The sequence below is a fragment of the Vanellus vanellus genome (genome assembly GCF_965231255.1).
Source record: "Vanellus vanellus genome assembly, chromosome: 6".
Classification (NCBI taxonomy): Eukaryota; Metazoa; Chordata; class Aves; order Charadriiformes; family Charadriidae; genus Vanellus; species Vanellus vanellus.
The window spans coordinates 66,020,836-66,047,757 of record NC_138911.1 but is presented as its reverse complement, the minus strand read 5'-3'; the positions used below and the strand labels follow the sequence as shown (position 1 = coordinate 66,047,757).

General features: G+C 38.6%; 1 protein-coding gene across 1 annotated transcript; it reads left to right on the top strand.

Moving 5' to 3' along the window:
* Positions 1 to 6,353: 6,353 nt before the first annotated feature.
* On the top strand, positions 6,354 to 25,044 carry GOLGA5 (golgin A5). The gene is made up of 13 exons (XM_082485603.1): positions 6,354 to 6,503; positions 7,251 to 7,837; positions 10,658 to 10,879; positions 12,157 to 12,376; positions 13,007 to 13,130; positions 13,956 to 14,159; positions 14,782 to 14,952; positions 15,617 to 15,745; positions 17,695 to 17,793; positions 20,037 to 20,262; positions 21,454 to 21,559; positions 22,831 to 22,894; positions 24,535 to 25,044. Exons 2-13 carry the CDS (start codon positions 7,273 to 7,275, stop codon positions 24,613 to 24,615), a joined length of 2,211 nt encoding a protein of 736 aa, XP_082341729.1. The 5' UTR covers positions 6,354 to 6,503; positions 7,251 to 7,272; the 3' UTR covers positions 24,616 to 25,044.
* Positions 25,045 to 26,922: the final 1,878 nt, after the last annotated feature.

The following is a 26,922-nucleotide window of genomic DNA, read 5'->3' as shown; positions in this document are numbered from 1 at the left end:
TTAATTATTAAAGAAATTAAAAGGAAAAAAAAAAAACTTTGAAGACCTTTTAAATGAAAAGACACCACCTCTGGCTCTGGAAGTCCCTAAGTCAAAATCTCAGGGAGAACATAGCTGAGAATTATCTCCTATCCTGTTCTTACACCTTCCCTCATAACCTGCAGTTGGCCACTTTCAGAGAGGGATTTGTGCCTTGACTGGCACAGCTACACTAATATAACCAAAAGGAATTATTATGTTCAAATCATGGCCATGAGTTCTTGCTGTATTTGAGAGGCCAGTCACAACTGGACAAGCTACATACCTTCAAAACCCAGAATTACATTGAAGGCTGATGATTAAAATTCTCTGAGAAGTTCATTAGCACTGAGCATGATCCGTCCCCAACGTTTGTACATTTTGACCAGACCAAACCTGCTTTGCTCTGTTCAGGCATGGAAAAGGACTTCCTGTTCAGTTCCTCCTTGTTGTACCTCAGTTCCCCATCTGGAACGTAAAGATAATAACACCATTTGCCTCAGAGGCTTTGAGTGTGTGAATGGCCCGTCACGGGTACTGTGACAGCTTGAGTGAATGTGGGTTTACTTGGGAAAGTAGATAAGGTAACGCAAGGCAGCTAAAGATTGAGGTTAGGTCCCTTCATTTACCAGGGAGTACACGTGGGGACATGAGCAGATAGCGTAGAGCTGTAACTTTTCACCTGAGCTTGTCCTGCAGTAACTGATTTCTCTGCCCATACTCAGTCATGCAAAATCATAGACAACAGTCATACAAACTTACGGGGCAAGTTCATACCATTTTATTCAGTGATGCATTTAAGTGATGAATGGCGTGAGGCCACATACTGAATGTTGAGAATGAAATAAAAGTTTAAATGACATCTCATCCAGTGACCATCACGTTATTTTTCAATCTGTGATATTTGGTATATTTTCCATATAATGCATGAAGGAAATACTTTAGTTCAGATATGTAGTTGTGTAATAATATGTCATGACACATATGCAAAAGAAGGCTGATTTAAGATATGACCAACTTTTATTTTTTGTTGCTATATTTTGCAATTTTTATGTTCTTCAGCACATTTTAGTGTAGAAAATAACTGCCAAAGCCCTATTTCAATGTCCTTAGAAAAGAGAATTGTTAACTTTCTGAGTCCTGTGACCAGGAAAACAATCCATTTTGGCTTTACTACCTAACAATTTCCCTTCCTGAACAATGAAAAACCTGGGAATCTGCTCAAAGTGGAAAATGGTAATTTTTAAAAAGAAATTATTTTGTCAACTGCAAAACCTGCCTCTTTTTTCATTAAAAAAATCAAAACTAAAGCCCTAGTTGTTTTCTTCATTCATGAATTTTGAGGAAGTGATATAATCTTGCTATGATATAGTTATTGTGGCATATATTTTCTAGCTTTGTTATTCAAATCTCCTTACAATGAGAGGTATAATAAGAAAAATTAATGCATGCAAATTCTTGGTAAAAATAACTTCAACTTTGAACAAGAATAGGGATCTAAAGACTTTGTACAGAGAGTCTAATTTTTCACCTACAGCTAGATATGATTCTCTTACTTTTCGTGGTTGCAACCAGAACGCTTCAAACTATGTAGCAGCCCATGTAGCACATCAGATCAGAGCCCGGACTCTGGGGATGGCACCTGTAACCTGTAAACTGAAAAGGCACCTGTAAAGTTTCCAGTGGTAGTTAATCAAGCTATATGCCCCTTGTGACAGAACTAAATATTCTCACCACTCAGTCTAGCACTTACAGGATGCTTGGAAGCAGCGGTCGATACTGCAGACATAAGGGACGTTATAAATAGGTTAGCGAAACACACAGCAAGTTCTCTTACCTTCGCTTTTCTTCCCTGCCACCCTGCAAATCCTTGCAACCTGAGAACATCAATTATTGGAATAAAAATACAGACCTCAAAGAAGCACCAAGGAAAGATATATCACTACTCTAGATTTTTCTGTATTATTCAGGGACTAAAACATTAAACTTTCATCTTAATTTTTATTTTCTGATTTTGTAAATGGAAACATTATTTTTTGAGACTATCAGGAATTGTGAAAATGTAAATGGAACAAACTTGAATAGCACTGATGTAAACTTTATGTCTTCTTGAAGATCAGGCAACTGCAAACGTTACTCGCCATATTGGGAGATACGAAATATGGGTAAAAATTGTAGCGGAGTTACTATATTTTATCAGAGCACTTAGAAGGAATAAATGTGTTTTCCGGGTTACACATAAAGCATGATTGCTTTTATGGAATGATTCTATAAACCAACAATTCAATATAAAATCTATACGGACTTACAGGATTGGGTTACCTCCACTCCCACCCAGTCCCTTTATCAATATGGGATCCCAGTTTTTAAGATTTTGCATTAACAGGGGAAGAGGGTTGCCATGGAATTTACTTCAAGTAAAAGGACTGTCATCTGCAAGACCCAGTAATTCTCAGGCTGTGGGCGGTTCATACATGGTCCTGGGAGTATGCCTATGTAATATTGAATAAAGGGCACTTCTTTCCCACCATTTATTCATCTAAACTAGATTGCACCTGTAAGATGATCCAGTCAAGCAAGCACCATGCATTGGCTGTAGAGTGGAATAGGACGTGTTAAAATGTGTGTTGAATTCCAATTGCTGCTTAGATATCTCTACTGTGGGTATATTTCCTAAAAAGGCTTTCAGACCCTAGCTAATTAAGAGAAAAGCTTGTTAGATGCAGTGATGCAATTGGATATTTTATGGGTTGAAATATGCTTTGTCTGTATCCTCTCTGTAAAAAACAGAGATTATCTAGGGCATTAGCTTTGGCCCTTCTTGTTTCTTTCCACCATTGGGAACGGATCTGTTCATGTCAGTTTTGTCTTCAGTGATCTAATATTTCAAACATTTACAATCACATGTGAATTTCCCACTGAGGGGATTTTTAATGTGTTTGAAGACAAAACAAATGGAATAAAACTAGAATTAATTTGTAAGTAATACAGTCTCTTAAAAACCCTCCTCTTTCTTATTGGTATACATGAAAATAAATTGTGCCATTGCCTGTTGAAATCTGAACAGATGTTACTATAACACTTAAAAGCAATCCTACCACATACCAGAAATGCCTTTACTTCTAGGTTGTTATGATTAACTTGAGTGGTGTAGGTGAGTTTCCCATCCCACACCGGTGGCATTGGTTGTTAGGGTTTATATATTATGTGAAGAGAAGATATGTGAAGAAGTATTTTTGGACTTCTGTAGAGTACAGAACTCTTTTTTTTTTTTAGTGTCTGAGAAGGTGATATATTCACATTAATTGAAATGATGATTATGTGCAGCTCAGTCACATGATGTAGAAGTTGAAGGTTGTGAATTTGTTTGGTTTATTATTTCCAATGTGTTGCTTAATCTGTCATGAGGCAGGATGGATTTTCTATTAACTCATGCCAGTACTAGTGCCGTGAGTGTGTTCTGAATAGGCAGTAGGGCTGATGTCTCCTCCTTGGGTTTAGGTCCTAATGAGGCCGAATGATAATTCATATCTGCAGACAAACATTTTGGAGCCTTTGTCCTACACAGGAGCTCTCCATGATCTTCCCAAACCTTGTGGGTTCCCCATAGGAAGAGGATTACCATGATAAGATGTAAGGAAACTTCGGTAAACCAAAGGAGGCTATTTGATAACAACATTCAGCATACTTGTGAATTCATAGAATCGTAGAATGGTTTAGGTTGGAAACGACCTTGAAGATCATAGAGTTCCAACCCCCTGCCATGGGCAGGGACACCTCCCACTAGAATTTAACCAGAGAATACTTGTAAGGTGTGATCTCACAAGATGACATCTAGAGCTCTGGGGAAATGTGGATGTTAGCCACCAACCATGCATTCAGCATTATAATCAGAAACTCAGGAGGAGAAGAGGTCTTCAACAGAGGAGGATCTGAAGTGGCAGGAGCTGTAAGCGTTGTCTTCGTTCACATTCTTGCTGGTACCTCAGGCATGAGTAGAAGTTCTCTGTGGAGAAAGTATCTGAATAGTGGTTAGATGCAGTGTGTTGGTATAGAAGATTATTTGAGGAAACAAATAAAGAGGGTAGGTGGGAAAAAGAACAACAAAACCTCCTAACACTTTAACAACTGTCCTTCCTAAGAATAAGCTTTTACAGAAGAAAGATAACAGCCACAAAGCTTGAATGGGTTTGGGACGCTGAGTCACAGATGATGAGAGGGAAAGAAGTTGCAGTCACAAATATGGGGACATCCACAGTGCGGGAGTTCCTCTAAATAATGCTCGCCAAGTGTCTTTATTCAAACACCCCACCTGAAAGAGAGTCTAAATAGGAAAATGTACATGGACAAGAATGTGAGAGGTGTCGTGAGATCTCACATATAAATCATCAACCAAAAGGTTTTGACTTGAAACAGTGACTGAAAATTACTGAAAATGCTGTCTCTAAGTCAGAGTAGACTTACTTGTTAAGACTAAGTAAATATGAAGTTTGTTTTGTCAAGGAAGTTTGCCATATTATACATTTGCTTTTAGGACTGGAGCAATTGTGAAAGAAAATCCATTCTTATTGCTTTCTATGTGACGTGAGCCAAATTCCTGAAACTATCTCTTCCAACCTTTGCCTTAGCTGACCTGGCAGATAACGGAAGTTGCAAGATAACCTTCCACAAAAAGTTTTGTTTTCCTTCTTCTTCGCTCACCATCATGTGCTTAATATGCAAAATAGATGTCTGGGGCTCCACTTCCCCTTTCAGCTAATGAGAACAGTAATTTCAAGACAGATGAAACAACATCACAAGAGAAGTGTTTTTTTCTTCTTACCCAACTATAAAAACTGTTCTGAAATTAGCTAAAAGTTACTTGCTGTTTACTTTAACCCCATACACACAAAGCCATAGTAAAATTCTCCTGTTCATCTGTCAGAAAAGCCAGAATCCTTCCTTCCTCCTGAATGTTCCTTTTACATAATTAATGCTAATAAATATTCAAAAGTATCACTCACTGTTGGAGCAGAATTTTATTCCTTGTAGGACGTTAGTAGTTTTCACTCACCAAAAGTAAATTTTAAAGTCTTTTTTTTCTTCTTTGGGTGGAGGCAAAACTTGCCCGATAGTGAAAATCTATCAAAAAAACCTGCTGAGCATGTTCTTTATGCCAAGCCCCTTGGTTTCAGCATGCACAAGTGTCCTTTTTCTGTCACGCAAATCTCTAAATCATGTGGCTTTGAAAAAGGAAATAGGCCACTTGAATTGGTCATCAGGAAACAGCCTCAAAAAATCCTGACAGTTTTTGTTGAAGGGAAACTGAAGACTGAAAAAATTGCGGCTTTAGAGCTTAGATTATTTCTTTACTAGTCCCAGGATATTCTCTTAGAAAGGAGTCCCTAAGCCCTTGTGTTAACGTCAACTAACGTCTCTTCTAAGACTAGTCATGATACCTTACATGAACTTAATCTGAAAAAAAAAGTTAAGACCTCTGTATACCTGTTACCCAAGTAAGTCACCTTTGCTTGCACAGCACCTTTAACGTATTTTCAGCAGAAACAAAGTGGTATTAGTGTTATCATACAGGACAAATATATGGGAATGATTGTTGCAACAGGATGAGGGTGAGCCTGGATATTAAAGCTTCTGATAAAACTTTTGTGAATCCAGGAGGTTAAAAGGGCACCTTCAGTTATTTGTATTTGCTAGGGGGGGTGTTTATGTCTGGGGGGTTCCCACGTTCCTTGTTATCTTGCACTTGAGGATCAGGAGGTCATTCCCTTCACATCTTCCTGAAGTTGTGGAGAACAGAAGTGCCCCATGTAGTTTCTTCTAGTCAAAATTCCTGTAATTTATTGGCAATATCAAGGCCAAGGTGTTTTTTACCAGTGGGCCTGTACGATGGTCTGCCATCCCGACCTGGGGAGCAGAGACAAGGAGAAGGGCTTCCCGGGCCTGCAGCAGGCCAGGGGCACCCCAAACGGTTCACCCGCCATTTCTGGGGGCAGAGGCAGCGAGGCGGTTTCTGTCAGGCCGAGCAGCCGTTTACACGCCGCTAGCCTTCAATGTCAAGCAAAGACGAGATCACGGCGTCCGGCTGTTTTTAACAGCCACGGCGAAGACCTCCCTTGACCCCTCTCTCTGCGGGGCTGGAGCTCCTCCTGCCATCACAAGGCAGAACTGCAGGAGACGTGAGAGACCGCTCCCCTCAGAGGAGACCGTTACTGCCCCGCCCCTTCCAGCCCAGTGGAAGGGGCGGGACTTGAGGCGCCGTGCCACCTCACGCATCCTCTTCTGCGCCTGCGCATCGCGTCCCGGAAGTGCAGCCACGTCTGCCGGAAGATGGGGTTACGCCGCCGAGCCCGGCTCGGGGCGTCGCAGTGACCGTCGCTGCCCCTTTATCCCCTCCCCTCTTTCATCCTCGGGTTGGGGGTCTCCTGCGCTGGGAGAAGGTGAGGCCGGGCTGTGGTGAGGCCTCCGCCGCTCCTGACGGACGCCGGGTAGGGCCGGGGGACAGCAGCCGTGCTGGGGGGGGGGTGGGGAACAGGGGAGTGGGGGGCCACCCTGAATATCGTCCCCCCGCCAGGCCTCGCCCGTGGGTGTGCTCGGCCAAGGGACCCTCCACAAGCCTGCCCTGGGGTGAAGGGAGTATTCCCGGGAGCTGGGGTGGAGGCAGGCGTCGCCTGCGTGGTCTGGCAGGCCCTTGGTGCGCGTGGGGGCACGGTCCTCCTGTCCCCCGTGTTGGTGTCACAGAAGGGACAGCAGGCTGCAAAGTTAGCTGGGGAGTTCTTCTGACCCAGAGATTATGAATCTGTAGGCCAAACATCTAAGGCTTTGTTGTTATCTGTTACTATAATAAGCATCTGGCCACTTTTCTTCCTACAACTAATTTTTTTGGTTTTGTCAGGTGCAAGTAGACTGTATTTTCTATTATTGTTCCAGATTGACTAGCAGGCTGGATGCACTGTAGCAGGTGCTGATAACAGAAACAGATACAATGGTCTGATAGCTAAGCCTTGGTTTTGTCTGTTTTCCTCAGAAACTGATTTGGTTTATTTCTGTCAGTTACCAAAACATTGAAATACCAAGTGAGCAACAGAAAAGTATTAAAGTAATTATAGCACTAATAGATTAACACAACAGTTGTTTAGGTAACCCATACATCTTGCCTTATCAACACCAGTCTGATTTCTAATCATTGTATGTCTTTTGCAGCATATGGGCCTGAAATTTTGATTTTTTTTTAGAGTTTATCAACAGACATCCATCATGTCTTGGCTTGCTGATCTCGCTGGGAAGGCAGAGGATCTACTCAACAGAGTTGATCAAGGAGCTGCATCGGCTCTGAGTAAAAAAGACACAGCAAGCAGTGTAGCTTATGATCATAAGAATCTGGACTCTGCTAATGAATATTCTGAATTGCGCCAGCATACAGGAGAACTGAAATATCAGACGTCATCCAAAGCAGCCTACATCTCCTCAGCAGCTGATAATATTAAAAATCAAAAGGCCACAATCCTAGCAGGAACAGCAAATGTTAAACCAGCACGTAGGACATCTGCAGAGGTTGCTTCTCCAGTAGAAAGTGTTTCCACAGCCAGAGCTGCCTCCCATTTTGTGAGAAGAAAAAAGTCCGAACCTGATGATGAGTTGCTATTTGATTTTCTCAACAGTTCAGAGAAAGAGCCTAATGGAAGGATGGATTCTAAAAAAGAGAAGAGCAAGGCACCTGTTCTTCAAAGTCACTCTCGGACTTCAAGCATTAGTTCTGTGTCTACCAGTACACAGAGTGCAAAAACTACTGAAGATAATTCTATCAGGAGCCAAGGCAATGGTAGTTAAATAGTATTGAACCTAGAGATATTTAAAACCCAAGTATGTCTAGGGTAAGGCTAGGTAATGGATTTATTGTCACTTCATGAAACATTTAGTGGTAGTAATATGTCAACTGTGTGGAGTACAGCAGGGTACTTAACATTTTTTCATCATGGGGGTAATCTTGGATACCATGCTAATTTGACAAGCTGCATAATTAATACCTAAATCATTTGTGTTTTCGATCTGCCTCATTGCTGCTGCTTGCCTTGACCTCCCTGAGCTGTGACCTAGCCTTGCATCAGCCTCCATACATCCCTGCTTAGAAGCACAGGTGCTGCTGGATTTGTTTGATCACTCAGGGGCCCTTACCTGTTGTTGCCATGTAGGAGAGTGAGTGACTTTCACCAGCTGGTAGATGGTGTTGGCTGTTGCCCAATGCACCATGTGAGGTGATGTGAGGTTTTCTCTGTTTCACCGTAGAAGAGGGGTAAGCTGTCAAACTTGCTTGTCCTGCAGAGTGGTAAGGTGGATGTGGATAGGCTGTTGTAGAGCTACAGGTATGAGAGAGCTGGAAAGATAAAGCTTTCGGGTTTGCCAGAAGTAGGTCATTACTGCAGTCTAAATGCAGAGGCCTGAAAGAGCCTCCAGGCCAGATGGTCAAAGTTGGGGCTATTCTCAAGTCAATGCAAAGGACAGTGTGGCTGGGAAGTGTCAGGAACTTGTGTTCTCTATAATACTGTCCAATCTACACTTGGTCCTTGCTGTTGCTGTGCTACTTTGTTGTTTATTCTATAAAATTGAAGCAAATGGTTATATTATTTCTAGATAATGTAGTTAGAATACTTATTATTTGTTCAGTACTTTGGGCATGTAAAGCATTGTAAATGCCAATTTTTTACTTGCTACCTTAAGTATGCTGAAAAGTTTTGGATGTAAAAAAGGATCATTTCCAAAGATGTGAACATTTTTATATTTCTGGATCTGTAACTTTTCAGTAAGGGTTACTAATACTACTATTTCAAATATGTTTGTTAGACCTGGCTATATGGCCTTGCTGATTGGTGCTTAAGGAACATAGTTATTTTGCTCAGTGTAGCCTGTTGAATTTTCTTCTGAGGATTTTTAAGTGGGGTTTGCATTGTGGAGCTGCCAGATGAGGAAGCACACAATTACAACATAGAGTTTGAGCATGCTGGTTTCAAAGTTGATTGTATAGATATGTCTGTGTCATTTAAATGTTCTGTACAGCATCTGTTGAAGTAGCTTATGATACATCAGCTGTAGACAAAACCTGTTAACGTTCTACTTTGTACATTGCTATAGATATAATATGCACTATAAATGGCTAATTTCTTGCTTCATTAGCTTTGTTAATCTTGAGTTTTCCACACAAAAGAATGAGGATAAATTGTCTAATAATTTGGAAATTGTGTAAATGAATCAAAAGGAAGGAAACAACACTTCTTAGAACTATTTTAAATAGGAAAGGGGTTTGAGAAAATGTGGAATAAATCTTGTTGTCACTACTGCTACTTGGTGTGGCGTTGTTCAGAATTAGTAGTCTGCCCCAGCTCCCTGGGCTCTGGGTGGTGGGGGCTGTTGCAATGGTAACAAGGAAGGTGGAGCAGGTTGGTTGGTGATCACAACTCGAGTAAAGAATGTTGCGACAGCTAAACTTTAGCCTTGCTAGGAATTAGTTGCAGTCTGTCCCCCTGGATTTTCAGCAGTTACTTATCCAGGACAGTAAATTCAGAAGTATGTTTTTGGATTTCCTGCTTGTTTGCTTATTGCGTGCTATGTTGTTTGATCTTAACACTGCTGCAAAGCTTCCAACTATCTGCACTCTGAAATCAAGACTGTTTGCAGTGGGTGTATCAATTTCACAGCATTAGCATTAATCCGGGATGCTCTGTGTGTGTTTGTGCATGATGGGGAAAGGCTGTTGGTTCCTCCATGTCTGCAAGGGACTGTTGTTCAGAATACTGCCAGGAGTTCCCTTACTGTTCTCACTGAGATTCTAAGATTTAAAAAAAGAAAAATAAAAACCTGTATTTTGGTTTCCATAATCTAGAGAATTGCAATTTGTATTGTCGGAAACCTTTTAACAGTTTGACAGAGTATATCTGCTTTATATTTTTTCATTAGAGAAAGGAGAGAGTGTGCTTCTGCTTCAAGTCACTGCAACTTGATTTGTCGTAGTAAAAGTGCTTTTGAAAAAAGATTTTGAGAGAATTATTAATACAGAATTATCAGTAAGGTGATGCTTTCACTGAAATTATTCTTAAAAGGCTTTTTTATATAAAGATAACTAAAAGATGTAGCTGTCTGGCGGAGTTACATATTTAGGTTTGATATCAAAATGACTAAGCATAGCCATCTGAACAGATTTTTTTAAAAATAAAATTTACATCCTCAAAATCAAAATCTTAATGGAAAACTAGAATGAACTTGTACTAAAAATTTACCCAGTTAGTTGCTATGTATATTTAATCTCTTCTGTTCCTATCTCAGCTTCTGAAGACATCTCTGGGCAGCATAGTTATAAAAAAGTATTTTTTTGAAATTCTGAATTTGACATTAACGTAACAAGAAATTTAATGAATTCCATGTCTTGTCTTACAGGATTAACAAGAATGCTGCATGATGCATGTATACTGTGTAATAGTCCTATTTTGTGCAAGTCCCTTGGGAGAAGCAGCTCTGTATTCCATTTCAGTATAAGCTACTATTTTTTTTTTTAATGCATTTCACCACTGATGCAGAACACGGAATTGCTGTTTATATCAAGGCAACTCACACACACATATATTAGTTCTAATTGCATCTCTCTGTACAGAAACTCCAGACAGTTCAGATTCTGGACTGGGAGCACAAGGGGATGGTGTGAAGGATTCATCACTAAGTGCAGTAACTAATCCCGGCCTTCCAGCTAATGACGATTGCAAATCACATGAACTATCCAATCTTCGCCTGGAGAATCAACTGCTGCGGAATGAAGTTCAGTCTTTAAATCAAGAAATGGCTTCATTAATTCAGAGGTCCAAAGAAACACAAGAAGGTACTGTGGCTTGGAAACTCAACTGTAACATATTACTGAAATGCTAGTGATTTAGAAAACAGTGCTATTTCTGTGTTACTGTTTTCTATTTATAAAAAAAATCTTTCAAATTAAATTTGCATGTATGACTTACTAAGCAAAATGATTCTTGGTTTCAGAATAATGACCTGGTAGCAACTAAGACTTGTTCAACTACAAAGATAACACAAATGTTGATTAAAATGATGCAATCAAGTTAGTTGCAAAACTTACATCTTGTTAAAACAATGTTGGAAAATGTTACCAGTATTAAAATACTTTTCCTGCATTTTAATGGCTATCGCAAAACATTTTTTAAATGAATAAATTCCTTTAAATACTTCAAAATCTGATTACTTTCTGACTGTAGTCTATAATCTCTGATGCCTAGAAACTGACAGTAAAAATACAAAATTTAGTATTTTTGTATGACTTCACTAGCTTTTTCAAAGCCAAACCAAATGAAAAATATAAAAAATTTGAATATAAATTAAGCAAATCATAAAACCTTGAGCAAACTCCTGCTGTTAGGCATACAACTGAGGGACCACATTTTTTCTCAAAGTAACCGTATGAGCCAGAGAATTTTAATTTCCGTTGAAGTTTAATATGTGATGTTTGTTTAAAACCAGAAACGTCTGTACGTATTCAGGCATTATTTCAACACTGGTGTATTTTTCTACTGTTTTTTAAGTTGAGCTTATTGTCACATTGAGTTGAACTAGATGCTTTATGCAGAGGTTTCCAAAGGCTTGCTCACACAGGGATATTCGACAGTAGGCCATTGCAAGGGGTGGGGCAGGTAAAATTTGTCATGTGCAGGGTGACACAGAATGAAATGCCTCTTTGGAGATCACCTGCAAAATTTTATGGGTTGTGCTGTGCAGCCAGTCTGGCATTTGTTACTTCTTGGTAGCTCATAAAGTTCCAGTGTTACTTCAACTTGGTTGTGTTTAATTTCTTTCTTTAAGAATTGTGATGTGTGCAAGGGGTGGGGCAGGTAAAATTTGTCATGTGCAGGGTGACACAGAGTGAAATGCCTCTTTGGAGATCACCTGCAAAATTTTATGGGTTGTGCTGTGCAGCCAGTCTGGCATTTGTTACTTCTTGGTAGCTCATAAAGTTCCAGTGTTACTTCAACTTGGTTGTGTTTAATTTCTTTCTTTAAGAATTGTGATGTGTGCATCCTGACCATTTACAAGGCCTTCCAATACCTACTTTTATAAACTTCAAAGAAACTTCTTATTTTTATTTTCTAGAATTGAACAAATCCCGGGAACGGGTCGAGAAGTGGAATGTTGACCATTCAAAAAGTGACAGGATGGTTAGAGAACTTCGAGCTCGAGTTGATGATCTGACAGAAGCTGTTGGTGCCAAGGATTCACAGCTAGCGGTGCTGAAAGTACGGTTGCAAGAAGCTGATCAGCTCTTAAGTGCTCGAACAGAAGCTTTGGAAGCATTGCAAAGTGAAAAATCGCGGTACTTCATAATTTCATACTTCTTAATTCTGCAAATAGTAATAAGTTTGAAAATTCAAGGTAGATAATTTAGTCTTCTTAAGAATAAACGTTAATAAATGGGGAAAGGGATTGTATCAAGATTTGAAATATCATATAATGGTTTAGGTTGGAAGGGACCTTGAAGATCATCTAGTTCCAACCCCCCTGCCCATAGGAGGGCAAATGAGGATTAAAGTTTGCTCTGAGCCGGCAATGTCATTGCTTGCCATGGGAACAGGGCAGATGAGTATTACATAATGACAGTCGTCACCTGATTATTGAAATCCATGTTTGTGTCAGAGGCCTGAAGCTGATGATCTCAAGAAATGGTTTTGTCTTGAAAAATACATTTGCTTATCCACAAATAGGAAGACTTCGCTGACTTATCTCAGCACTGGGATATGAATCGTCAATTGGGTACTCCAGAATGTACGTCAGGGAGGAGATGCGCGAGTCATTAACTCCAGGCCTCACACCTGTAGCCAGCCATATTCAGTAGTTTACTGGATAAATTTTAAAAGCTGGTCTGAAAACCAGGTAGTCATATTTCTACCTGAAAATCACACTAGACTTCTTCTTTTTCAATTAATATGTTTATTGCTCTTTTCAGGATAATACAAGACCACAGTGAAGGGAGCAGTTTGCAAAATCAAGCCCTTCAGACTCTTCAAGAGAGACTGCGTGATGCGGACTCCGTACTCAAGCGAGAGCAAGAAAGTTACAAACAAATGCAGGTTAGACATGAAGAATAAGGAAGAGTTTCAGACTCTACTTTTGAGATAAAATCTGTGAGGTTCCAAGTGCTCTCTCTTCCCCTTGACTCCAGTTCCTGTTCAGGGTACTAAGTGCTTGGAAGGATGTGTTGTCTGCTGCATTAAGTATCCTTGTGATGCTAGTTTACTGTTTATATGTTATTTTGAAAGCTTTGTGATTAAAAGTTTTTGAGGATTAACGCTGATATTTTTTATTGGTTTTTACATGCTAATTTTAATGTTAAAACGTGTTTTAAAACTAAATCAGTAATGAATTTAATTTTCCATGCTATGTTGTTACACAACAAATTGTTACACAATTTTCACATGTAATCTTAAGAATATTAAGCTGGACAATAACTTCTGTGGTAAAGACGTGAGTACATTGTTGCTAGAGACTGCTTTCCACACTTAGCTTGGCCTTTGTTATAGCATCTTTGACAAGCTTTATCAGTATCTGTTTGCTTTCTTTTTAAAGTACCTCAAAATATGGCAGACTACATTTGATAGTATTTTTTGAGGGGAAAGCATGCTTTTTGTTTACCAAATGTAAATAATGGCAAGATCATTATACCCTCACTGTTTCTGGTGGGGGAAAGAAATGAATACTTTTACTGATATTATTTAGTACTTGCTTTAGCAAGCAGGATTTCTTTCCACATGGCAGTAATGCATTTTTAAGTTGGAGGTGGTAGATATGAGGTGATGTGTCATGTGTGTAGTTGCTTTTAAACTTTCTTTTTTCCTTTCTAGGTTAAAGTTGAGACTGTGTTTAAACACAAAGTATTGTTTCTTTATTGCTAATAGAATGAGTTTGCGGCTCGTCTAAGTAAAATGGAAGCAGAACGTCAGAACTTGGCAGAAGGGATAACTGTAGCAGAAAGAAAGTACTTAGATGAAAAGAGGCGAGCTGACGAGCTTCAGCAGCAAGTCAAAGTAACTAAAAACCACCTAGAATCTGCAAAACAGGAACTGACAGACTATAAACAGAAAGCTACTCGCATACTCCAAGTAAGCATTTCTCTAAAGAAATCCAGTTTGAGTTATACACTTAACTTTTAAATGTGCTATGCTTCAAATAATCTAATTTGTGGGTTTTTAAATCATCTTGATAAATATGAGAAGCACGAGATCAGAAGTCAATGTCAAGGTAACATTAGGTTGACATTGAATAAAACACGTTATCCACTTTCCCAGAAGAGTTATTGCTGTATTTCACTCTTCTTTGGCTTTGTTGGCAGGAGAAAGGATGGGCTGAAAGGGGGTTGGTTTTGTTTTTAGTCTCTGTTAGTGTCTGTGTCCTCTCTTATTGTAGCTGTAAAGTCAAAATTGTTATCCATAACAAGTTCAACGTTCTAGGCACTTTCAAAGAGAAAGACTGTACTCTTCCTCAGGTAACACAGGCTTTCAGTAAATCCAGTCTCGTGGCATACAGGAAGTCAGAAAAATTTTCAGTAGGGAAGCATTTTCATTTTAAAATGTGTAAGGTCATTATTAACTTGGCTAAAATAACAGGTAAAGCAGTACTTCCACTGTATGTCTACATTTGAATTTTAGAGCAAAGTCATTTTGGCATATTCTAGTTGAGCACTTGTTAAATATTGCAATAAGTAATATTGGTTTATTATTTCAGTCTAAAGAAAAGTTAATAAACAGCTTAAAAGAAGGCTCTGGTATTGAAGGCCTGGATAGCAATACTGCAAGCACAATGGAACTAGAAGAACTGAGACATGAGCGAGACACTCAGAGAGAAGAAATACAAAAACTAATGGGCCAAATACAACAGATGAGAACAGAGCTGCAGGTAGCTATGTATGATGATGTACACGTGTATTTGTAGTTAACTGTGCACAAAGGACTGTTTTCTTGTATACTTTAGGGCTGTTGCTTCTAGTGTTTATTTGACCTGGTATTAAAATAAGCCAACTTTTACTCAAGGCGAGACAAGTGCTTATTGATACCCGATTTCTTTCCATGTTCTCTCTCACCACTTCAGATCATGTGGGAGAAATACTATAGATACCACTTTTCTCATCCCTCACTACTGTGTGCTTCTTTTGAGGGAAGCATTTCTTTCCAAACAACCATGGTGATTTCTACAGGGATCACCTATATCCTTTTCAGCAAGGGCTACTAATCCTTGAAGCAACTGTAATCCGAGTCGTCTGCTGGCATAATTGGCTCAACCCAGCAGTTGCACGCAAGCCTACTTTACACAGTTTTAGCCTGTAAACCATGGAAGGTATAAAGTGCAAGCTCTTCATGTTCACAAAATACATTTATTTATTACTACAGTAGTAAAAATATTTTGTATAAAACAACCAAATGTCACTTATTCAATACACCCTCGCCTTCATTTTCCTTTGAAGCAATATTGCAGATACAACTTTGTTTTGCTGTTACCTATGACAGATTCAAACAGTATTGTTTGAATGTTAGTAAAATGGTAACATTTCTGTTCATTTCAGGATATGGAGACTCAGCAAGTAACTGAAGCTGAGTCAGTGAGAGAGCAGCTTCAAGACCTACAAGAGCAAGTAGCAGCACATAAAATGGCCAAGCAAGAGGTAGAAGCTGAACTAGAACGACAAAAACAAGTAAGGAACTCTTGAAAGACCATTGGTCTTATTTTAGGCCTTCTGTGGTGTCATCAGTAAAGTATTTGGCTTAATAAGAGAGTAGCTTATACAGTATTTGGGTTATTTTTTGTCTTGTATCCAAAGAAATCCCCAAAAGCTTAATCAATGTCACTACACAAAACAAAGCGCAACCAGTACCGAGCAATGGACAGGGCCTTCTGGATACTCCTGATGAACAGAGATCTTGCTGATGTATTAAGGATAAACATGACCCTAGGGAGCGCACAAAATTGGTTATGATCTTAAATTTTATTCAGCAGGGGAACAGTCAAAGAGTAGGCATATAGTAACATTTGTAACTGTTTTTTATAAGAAACTCAAATACTAAAAGTGGTTACTGTGGAACTTCCTGTGCTCAATTACTACATAAGATTTAGCTCATAAAACAATCTTATTGTAGTACCAATTCATAGATATTTTTTTAATCCACTTGTTGCTCAGTTCTGAATCTAAATGCTGCCGCTTCCAAGCTGCTCCTTGAGGCAAATTGCTGATAAAATTATATTAATGAATTTTGTCAGATTGTGTGATCTTTTTAAGCAAACTCCCCCTTGATTTAAGCACTTGTGTGCTAAAAAGAGGGGGGGGGGGAAAGGCAAGCTCGTATTTCACATGAACAAACTTATTATTCAGTATAAACCAGACAAATGCTTTACACCCTATTAAAAAAATTCTCTGTAAGAAAAAACTCATGTAAAGAGAATTAATAATGAGGAAAGCAGGAGAGTACACTGTATCTGCTAGGAACAATTTGTCTTATAGGATTATCTGTCCTTCCAGAAATTAAATTTTAATGAGATGCTAGCAGCTTGAACTAATTAACAGGCAGAAGTCGAGGTCTGCTCTTGATGGATAGCTAATGTTTATTATATCAAAGCAGATGGTAGATTGTATTTTGTTACTCCTGCCCTTCTGAGGGGTATATTTTAAGTCAACACTACATATAGAAAAGTGAGATGAATTTAAAAGAAAAAAAAGCATTATCAGTTATTACAGAAACTTAAGTATACCTTTTGATGGCACACGTTTACACGTGCTTTTAAAGTAATTGTGTGCATTGATACTTAATACAATTATGGTCTGTTCTATCTGGGAATTCCTTTAACTGTTGCCATAAGGTTTCTGAGACAAGATGGAAAATAAGTAGAGGTGTTATTTCTTGTATGTCTTATGGCTTGAAGGGAGAATAGGATTATCTGTTTTCTGTAGCAACTGACAGCTGAAGTGATACAGTGATGTGAAGACTGTCTTAATTTAAAGGATGAGTGTGACAGGTCTTTAAATTGGAGTTAAAATAGCCACTAAATCATGCGAGTAACAAACCTTATGGTTAGATTTGCTGTTCAGTAAGTTGTTCCTTACTAATATTCCTTCCCCGTTCTGTTATGTTAACTTATCCTAAACTGTAAAGGAAGATCTGTGCCATACAGAATTATAGATAGGTATGCCAAGGGATTTTAAATGCTTTTAAAAAATGGTATCTCAGATTGATGGGTTTATTTTAGAGATACAGATTCCCCTCCAAAGTATTTCCTGATTGTTTAAGTTACATTATTGACATCGTTTCAAGATAGCAATATAATAAATGGTGAGAGTGTAAGGAAGATAAATCATAGTCCAAATGAAACTGTGTGACTCTTAGTAAACAAGTCTGAATCAATATTTATATTAGGTCAGTCTCCACAAAAGAACTTGATAAGTCTTGTAGGTTGTGTCTTCATACTCAGCTATCTTTTTTTTTTTTTTTCCCCTATCCTAGCCAGACACTTAAGATTAAATTTCAGTTTATATTTGATTGCACTATATTGCCTTCCTGTGTTCTACTGTGAAACTCTAGATAAGAGAATATCTCTCAAAATACATATATGTATAAAATCTTTCACTTGTGATTGTAATACATTTTATAGGAACTCCATTATACCGAAGAAGAATTTTATCGAACAAAGAATACTTTGCAAAGCAGAATAAAAGACAGAGAGGAAGAAATTCAGAAGCTCAGAAATCAGGTACTGTGCATGTATAAAAAAAATGACTTTATCACCTTCAGTAATAAAACCAGTGATGAGAACTATTAATTTGCTTAAACTGTACAAAAGAAACTTAAAAGCTCTACTAATGAGTTACAGTGTACTTGTTTTCAGTACAAAGTAGAGTTTTGAGTGGAGGGAGTACAAGGGAACCATGAAGTAGTAAATAGCCTAATTCATAATTGCATGTGCGTTTGTCTTTGCTGGTGGGGGGACTGTCAACCTGTGTCCCAACTAGACGTGATGGAGTGGTGCTGGATCAACATTCTTCTTTTTGAAAACTAAAAAAAGTCATTGGCGCTTGATGAGATCATCATGGTGTCTACGAAGATCCTTTTAACTGAGCATAAGAACAGACGTAACGTCCCACAGATTCAATGATCCATCTAGCCCACTGTTTTGTCTTGGACAGTAGCAATGGAGCCAGCGCGTGAGCCTGGCTGCTTTCTTCACTCCCTTGTACTCACTCAGAATCAGCAATTGAATTAGGGACGCTAGTGTTTAAGTCCTTGCTAAGTCCCACCAGTACCTTTATGGACCTATTTTCCTTGAATCAATCTAATCCCTCTTGGAACCTTCTGATACTTGTCAGGCCCCACGGTGTCCTTGGGCAGCATGAAGGCATAGGCCTCATTTTGTGTAAATTAACTTAGTGTAATGAAAAGTTGGCTATATGTAGAGAAATTTGATAGTCTTGAGTCAACTATGGTCAGCTGTACAGTTGTAGTGGCAGAGGATTTGGAAATTGTGTTGTGATACAAATTTCTTGAGCCTGTTGGTGGATGATTCTTCTGCTAATACTGGCTTCAGGACTACCTGCACTACCTGCACCTGTTTTGATATCTCACTGCCCTGGTTCCTGCTGGTTCTGTTTTTTCATCATTGAAGCTACATCTTTGTGGTATATGATGCTACAAGTGGCTGAAGTCCACTATATATAGACTAGCTATTGCACATTTGCTTTAAATATTTTCTGCAAATTGAATGACATGATCTGTGTCTCCATTTGCTGTCCTTGCAGTTTCTATTTGCTAGTACAATCATGTTTTCTGCCTTAGTGCTCCTCAATTCTTCTGCAACGTAACCTGCATTTTCACCATTTTCATTCAAGCTTTCCTGCGGAGTGGTATCAGATTCTCCTTGTTTGTACTGAGTTTTTCCTTCCTCGCTTGAAAACATTTTGCATACTCACTTGTTTTGTGAAGTTGCAAGTATTATAGCTAGACTGGATTATCTTGCTATTGTCATGCCTACTATTTAAACTCAGCTCTGAGGCATAGCATGATTTTTGTGGTCAAACTTAGGATTATACAGAAATGTTCATAGAGGTGGAAAACACAGAATCATAGAAGGTTTAGGTTAGAAAGGACCTTGAAGATCATCGAGTTCCAACCCCCCTGCCATAGGCAGGGACTCCTCTCACTAGACCAGGTTGCCCAAGGCCATGTCCAGCCTGGCCTTGAACACCTCCAGGGATGGGGCCTCAACAACCTCTCTGGGCAACCTGTGCCAGTGCCTCACCACCCTTAAAGTGAAAAACTTCTTCCTGATGTTCAATCTGAACATTTGTCACTGACAAAGATTTTGAACAGTACAGGCCCCAGTACTGACTCCTGAGGAATGCCACTCGTCACTGGTCTCCACTTGGACATCGAGCCATTGACCACAACTCTTTGAGTGCAACCGTCCAGCCAGTTCTTTATCCACCGAGTGGTCCATTTGTCGAGTCCATGTCTCTTCAATTTAGACACCAGGATATCGTGTGGGACAGTGTCAAACGCTTTGCACAAATCCAAGTAGATGACATCAGTTGGTGTTCCCTTGTCCACGGCCACTGTAACCCCTTTGTAGAAGGCCACCAAATTTGTCAGGCATGACTTGCCCTTGGTGAAGCCATGCTGGCTGTCACCAATCACCTCCTCGTTTTCTACGTACCTCAGCGGAGCTTCCAGGAGGACCTGCTCTATGATCTTGCCAGGCATACATAGGAATACATTTTTACATAGAGTTTCTTGTGTCATGTAAATTCTTGTTTTAGCAGCTGTCTAAATTAAGTTTCTTCATTATTGTGCTCATTGCTGATCATTTTGATAGTATTATCCCATAAAAATTCTGCAATGGAGTAACTTGGTTCATGGAGGGCTTAGATTTTTAGTTTTGTAATGTGTTAGTTGGTCAGACTTTGAACTTACCCTGATTTTTTTCTTTGCTTTGTTTTTTAGCTCACAAACAAGACTCTGAGTAGTAGTAGTCAGACAGAATTAGAAAATCGGCTACATCAGCTGACAGAAACACTAATTCAGAAGCAAACCATGTTAGAGAGCCTGAGCACGGAGAAAAACTCGCTTGTCTATCAACTGGAACGACTTGAGCAACAGCTGAAGGGTATCCAAGGCACTAGTCCTAATGGACCTTCCATTAATATGGCAGGCATTGACAGTGCTGAAGGTAAATAAGGAGATAAACTTAAAACCGTGTCCTTTCTGCAGTTCAGGCTTTTATATTTCCTAATGCCTTTCCCTGAAAGTCTGAGTTTATAAGGGGGGGAAAAAAAAAAGTATATGCAGCGTATGTCAGAGACCTTGTCAACAGCAGCCAGTATCATAAAAAATAGTTCAGTAGAAGCTCCTTTTTGTGTGTAAATGACTTTTAGTAAACTTAGTAAAGCTAATTTAATCTTTAATTCTTAATACTGTGGCACTGTTGGAACAATCATATTTACAAATCCTGTCACAGGTGCAAATAAATCTGTCTTTTAGGGTTTAAACTGAGTGTCAGGATCAGGATAAAAGTATTCCCTTGTAAAAGGGTTTGGGAGGTGAATAAGAATGGGATACTTCCTTTTGAAAGTTGATCAGAATTCTGGTTGAAATCAATTTCCACCTTACTTTCTCTTTTTCTTGAAAAGCAGCTTAAAATATGGTGGTTCTGCTGAGGTTGGTTTGTCTGTACTGTGTAGCGGTCATCCTGTATCTCTAGGAGAACCTCAGCAGTTGATCCATGGTTTTGAGATGTTATTTTTCAAAGTCAAAAGTTTGTAATTTTGTATATATAATAAGTAACTATAAAAGCAGTGGAAAATTACTAAGAGGTGTAAAATGACAATCCAGACTTTTGTTTCTCTGCTAATGAAAGACTTTTAAAGAAATAAGGCCGGAGAACTAGCAAATTTGAAACACTTCCTTTTGGCTTGTTTTTAAGTAACTTCAGTAAGCTTAAGTTTAGTTGCACAAAGGTAACATTATCTGAGAATCTTTTTTTTTTTTTAGTTGATAAATAGTAAAAATGTAAATAAAGTAGAAACTTTTGGAATATACGAGTTAGTATCAGAAATGCTATCAAAGTTCTACTCTATGAAAAATAAAAGCAAATGGAGAAAATGTGACAGTATCAAACCCATCATTTTATACAGCTAATAATAGAATTATTATTACATGAACTAAAATAAATTTAAAAAAAACACTAAGTTGAAGAAACGTTTGACTTGATTGTATTTATCAAGAATCCTGCCCTCAAAACACACTCCTCTGCCCCCAGCAAAATAGCACTAACAAATCAGGTTAATCACTATTTTTATATTATTTTTCTGTAAGCTGGTTTTAGACTAACAAGATTTTTTGCTTTTTTCCCTTCAAATAGGTGCTCGAATGCGTAATGTTCCTGTGCTGTTTAGTGACATGGATACTAACATGGCAGGAATGTATGGGAGGGTTCGCAAAGCTGCCAGTAGTATAGATCAGTTCAGGTAAGAGTGTACTAAGGGAATACATTTTTGTAATTGCTGGTATCCTTTTGCAGTTTCAAGTGGCACACCTTCTGGTTTGAGTTGCTTCTGTGAAGACAAAAGTAAAAAATAATAAAGCTAAAGTATGATATAAATTACTAAATATTGACCTAGTTCACTTGTGCTTTTCTATGCAACTAATATCCTTGGGCTTTTGCAAATTAGAGTCAATTATTTAAACAGTGCGCTTGTAGATTTTGATACAAGAAACCCTAACCTTTTTCATTACCGTCTTCTACCTTTTTCACTTTCACAGGTTTTGACTGTGTCTGTGATAAACACTGTAAGAGTGTATTAGTGGGGGAGTATCCTATTTATTCTTCTACTCCTGTTTAGGCATTCTGATGAAGACGACATTCTGGGTTCTGACCCAGTGCAGCTGTTTAGCTTAAAAGATAATCTGTTCAAGGAACTAGTCAGCAAAAATCATTCTGAATCCAGCAAAAGACTTGCTTTGATCCGTTTTCTGAGCAGTTAGGTTAATTGTCAATATTCAAACAAAGGTCAAAAACTTGAATCAAGTACCAATAGAAAACAAAATTAGGTAATATTTCTTAATGCTTTGGAAGCAAGGTACCTTGATAGAAAGTCCGTTATGCTTCCAAGGTACTTTTAATTTCGTTGTGAAGAATATCAGGATCTCTATCATTGGGACCTATTATATGTGATGTTTTAATACTAAACTTAATTTGGCAGTATTATACTAATTTCTGTACGTGCATGGGTTTTTTTAACTGACGTTACTGTGCACGCATCTAATGCAGTGCGCTTTGTAGCACTGTCGCAGTGAACTTGGAGACCTTGTGTCTTTTTCATCTAATGAAATATAAGAATGGTGGTCATCAGTTTTTTTCAAAGGAATCCAAAGTTTTAGTTGCTTAAATCTTTTTGAAAGAGTTATGACAGCTTCTCAGGTAACATAATTTGACAAATAAATAGCATATTTGTGAGTTTTAAAATACCTGTACAACTCTTGAGTCTTAGCTTTTTTTCACAAACTCTGAGGCTAGGATGTAACAAAAACTTAGGAAGATATGTTTTACAACCTGAATTCTGCATTTTCTCACTCCATTTAATGTCTTGAGTACATGAAGTAAAATTCAATCAGAAACAAAGCCGTGTGTATATCATCAGCTGATGTTTATGGCTTTGTGATGACTGGAATAAGAGGAACAGGAATTTATTGCTCAGTGCTAACTTGTGCGTTTTGGTTTTCTCTGGTACTTGTGTAGCATTCGGCTGGGAATCTTTCTGAGGCGGTATCCCATAGCAAGAGTCTTCGTAATCATTTACATGGTAAGACGTTTAATGCAAGATTTCTCTAGCCAGTTTGTATAATACTTCTTAAATTGCAAGATGGTTGATGATCAGAAGGCTATATAATTAACTTCAACAACTCAATGTATCTTTTTGTAAAGCAGACTAGACTAGATAACAACATTTTGGAGGCACGTTGTGTGGCAGTTTTCAGTTTTTCCCAGGAATTCTTAGTATAGCAGTCTTAAAGACATTTATGTAACTACCATTTAGAAGACTACAAAAATAGAGTTTTAGTACTAAAATACAGAATAATAGTGACCTGTTGCCAAGGTTAACCCACCACACCTGTGTGTACTGCATTTAGGAAAACTACATCTGTTATGGCTTTTCTAATATTTGGCGCTACACTTTTTGTTCAGTGACTAATAATCCCACTTCTTTAGTAGCTGAAAAAGCAGCAAGAGAAGTTTTTCTTGCAAGACTTAAACAAATAGTAGAAAGTTGCTCATCCATACCAGGTGAGCTTGTCACACTTGCAATTGATAAAAATGAAATTCCTCGGTTTTCCACTGGAGGGCAGATGTCTGCCAGTTTAAGTGACCTGTGGTAAGGTAGGTGTGCAGTCTCCTGGCTTGAAAACGTTCCAATAGTTGAATCTTTGAATCTTTGAAATTTAAAAAAAAAAACAAAAACCAAACCGTTGCTTGAGAAGGCATAATGATTCTTCTGAACAGAGTTTCTGAGAACAGTTGTCACTATTCAGGAGCTAAAGCAGACAGACACACATGAATAAAGGAAATTATGGTTTCCCCCTGCAATTGTTTTTTCCAGCTTGTTAGGTACTGGAAGAAACAGGGCTGTTTAATTCCTAACCTGTCTCTTCCTGTTCCTGACTTAGTTTTGTCAATAGATGAATAAAATGCTTTGTACCCAAACACAGAAGACTTCTACCACCTAAGCTGCTGTCTGAAGTGAAGCTCAATGATGGTTCCATGGGAGCTGTATATTGGGCAGTCACTGGCAGTTACCCTTTTTCAGCTTGAACCTTCGCTATGACTGTTGTAACTTTTTTTTTTTTTTTTTTTTTTCAAGAAATGCGGCTTATGTATTCTGTCAGTTATCTCCCTTACTGCACCCCAGCAACTTGTATTCTAATTGGATAGTTTCAGCCAAATTCAAATGAGAATTAACACTCATAAGTTCATAAAAATGCCTCAAATCGGTGCCTGTGGGAAGGAAAGCAGAACTCAGCTGTTTTACACAGTCTGGTAGCAGCCACTTGGCAGAGGAGCGGTGGCTCACCAGTCGCTCGAGGCAGATCACGTAAGGCACTGGCTGGGGGATGGATATCAGAGAGAGCAGCTGGAGTTACTGGGGCATGGAGGGAAAGCGAAGCCAGAGGACATGGAGCAGCCTGGTTTCCTACAGATTTAGTTTTGCTGTTCGTGTAAAATCTTTAGTTTTCTGCAAACGGCTTCTTCAGAATCTGACTTGGCGTTTCATTGTGCAAGTAAGAGTTCTTTTTCTTAGGAGTATCTCAATAATATGAAAAAAAAATCAAGATATTTCTACAAAACAAAGTTTCATTAGCTGTCATTGGGAGCTCTCATATTTACTGCTGCTGTGAACAATGATTGTCAGTGCTGATAAGTTAATTCTTTCTTTTCTTTTCCCAGGCATTGCTTCATCTCTGGGTGATGATTGTTCTACTTACCTACACCCCAGAAATGCATCATGACAGCCCCAGTGGCAGATAGACTGAGACAGGACCATATGCTGTGCTAACGGAATTCAGACTGGCGGTGTCTTTAGAATAATTGGTCCTGAAATATCAGCAAACTTTTCCTCATGGTTTTTAGGAAGAATGAAAACAATCATGCCTGATTTATCACTACTTTTCAAATATGTGTATAATACTCTGTAGCTTTTTCAGTTTGCCTAAAGGAGCATCACTTTCCTGGAGAAAATAAAGCTCTTAAGTTAAGCTATGGTTATCCTTTACATTTTATGTAGACCTTTTGGTGGTTAGTGTAAAAGATAAGGGTTGCACCTACAGAGAAATGCAAGGATTTCTGAAATGACAGATATATATGATACAAACTATTTTAGATCATTCTGGATGTGAGCTATGGTCAGGTAATAAACTGTACTTAGCAATTTAAATAAACTTTATTCTTTGTGGTTTCTTTCAGTCTGGGTTTTGCACTTCTGTTTTTAACTTTGTAAATAATAGGCTTTTCCTTAACATGTTAAACTGAAAAAGGACAATGGATTGGTGCAATATCTTTTTGTAAATAAGTTTAAAAATAAAATATTATGCATTCTTCTTAGCTTTGTACTTCTAGTGCAATAGATGTATCTTGCCTACCAGCTGAATAGTGGCGCTGCCTATTTAAAGGCTGGTATTTTAGCTTTATTAGAGAGAGAGATGGTTTTGAAAAAGAAGGTTCGAATTCTTTAGAAATAATGGTGTTTCTTTTTGCACTTGAAATTTATATATTTTAATTGCATTTTCTTATACCTCTCTCATTACTATGTGTCTTAATCAGACCTTATATTCATCAAAATATTTATTTTCTAAAGCTTTGGGTACTTAAAACTATTTCTATACAAAATCTATCAAAACTTCAAAAATTTCTCATGTCTAAACACTTACCAAATATACTAATAGACAAACCTCATCAAATATTTATCGTCAACCCCATAATACCAAACCTACTGTAATAGTTCTGTTGTTAGACCGTGGCATTCTGCGGTTATGAATTCTCAATACACAGTAATACAAGGTCACTTTCTTTCCCTGAGAAATGTCTTGTTTTCTTGTGCGGTGCTCAAAGCTGAGTAATGAAAGGACGACTAGAAGCGATTTGTCACTCCTGCTCTTAAAAATACGGTCCGGTTTTCATGTGACTCGAGCGCATGAAGTCTGTCATGCGAACTCCTATGGAAATGTTACAGTAGACAAATGACTGTATTGCAGCTCTGATTCAGATCTTACAGAGAAAACTGGAATGTTGTGATGAACTGACTAATAAAAGAGAGCATTTGCTGGAAGCTGTGTCCCTGCCCTCTGTCACATTTGCTGCACTTTGCCTAATTCCTGTTGCCTGTTTTCAATTCTGATATTAATGCCCCTTCTGAACCCTGGGGAGGGCTGGTTGGTATAGAAGGAGACAGTTTTGTATGATCTTTTTCAATACACATGCAATTTTTTCATTTAAAACTTCCAAACTCCATAGTGAATCTTTGGATATTCCAGTATACATAACAATTTTGGGGGAACATTGTTAGTGGTGCAAACCCCCTACAGCTTTGCTGTCATCACAGTAACTGTGCATCTGTTCTTACTTTTTTTCTCCCTATGTTTTTCTCTTTTTCCTTCCTTTTGCTATTTGCTTTTGTAGAGATTACTGCTTGTACTGCTTGGAATCCACAGATACTTTTTTTTTTTTTTTTTTTTTGGTAGTTTACTAAAGCCACTGCAGTGCTTCTAGAACCCTTTATCATAAATTAGTATTCATTTCTTCAGTTCTTCCAGTTTTTGTGCTAGAAGTTTTACAGAGGTAAGCACTGAAAGATTCCTGCTGACTTTTGCCTTTGAACTAGGCTCTTGTATTCTGGTCCCAGTTTGGGCTTAGCTAGTATTCACCACTGTGTTGTCTTAGACTTGGGAACAATGTCCTTGGTGTAGGGCACTGGAGTAGCATCAGCCTCATGTTCTTGAGCTCCTGCACATTGCTAAGATGTTTCTGGTTTTATTGCTTGTCCATGAATTGATTTATAACATACTTTTTTTGTCGCGACTTCAGTTCCCATCTTCGCCGTCTATTAATTTTCTTTTTAATACTTGTAAAAGAAGGGCACGGCTGTTTGAGTACCCAACAAAAGCAAGTGCGAGGTCCTGCACCTGGGGAGGAAGACTGCTAGGCACCAGTATAGGTTAGGGGCGGACCTGCTGGGAAGTAGCTCTGAGGAGAAGGATCTTGGGGTTGTGGTAGACAGTAAATTAGCCGTGGCCCAGCAATGTGCCCTTGTTGCCAAAAAGGCCAATGGAATCCTGGGCT

What these genes read in the sequence shown, in the direction of transcription:
- GOLGA5 (XM_082485603.1), top strand. Translation starts at nt 7,273, where the DNA reads ATGTCTTGGCTTGCTGATCTCGCTGGGAAGGCAGAGGATCTACTCAAC. An exon ending in AAGCTACTCGCATACTCCAA is followed by an intron (nt 14,160 to 14,781) that starts GTAAGCATTTCT and finishes TTATTATTTCAG; the next exon opens with TCTAAAGAAAAGTTAATAAA. An exon ending in AGTAGTATAGATCAGTTCAG is followed by an intron (nt 21,560 to 22,830) that starts GTAAGAGTGTAC and finishes GTACTTGTGTAG; the next exon opens with CATTCGGCTGGGAATCTTTC.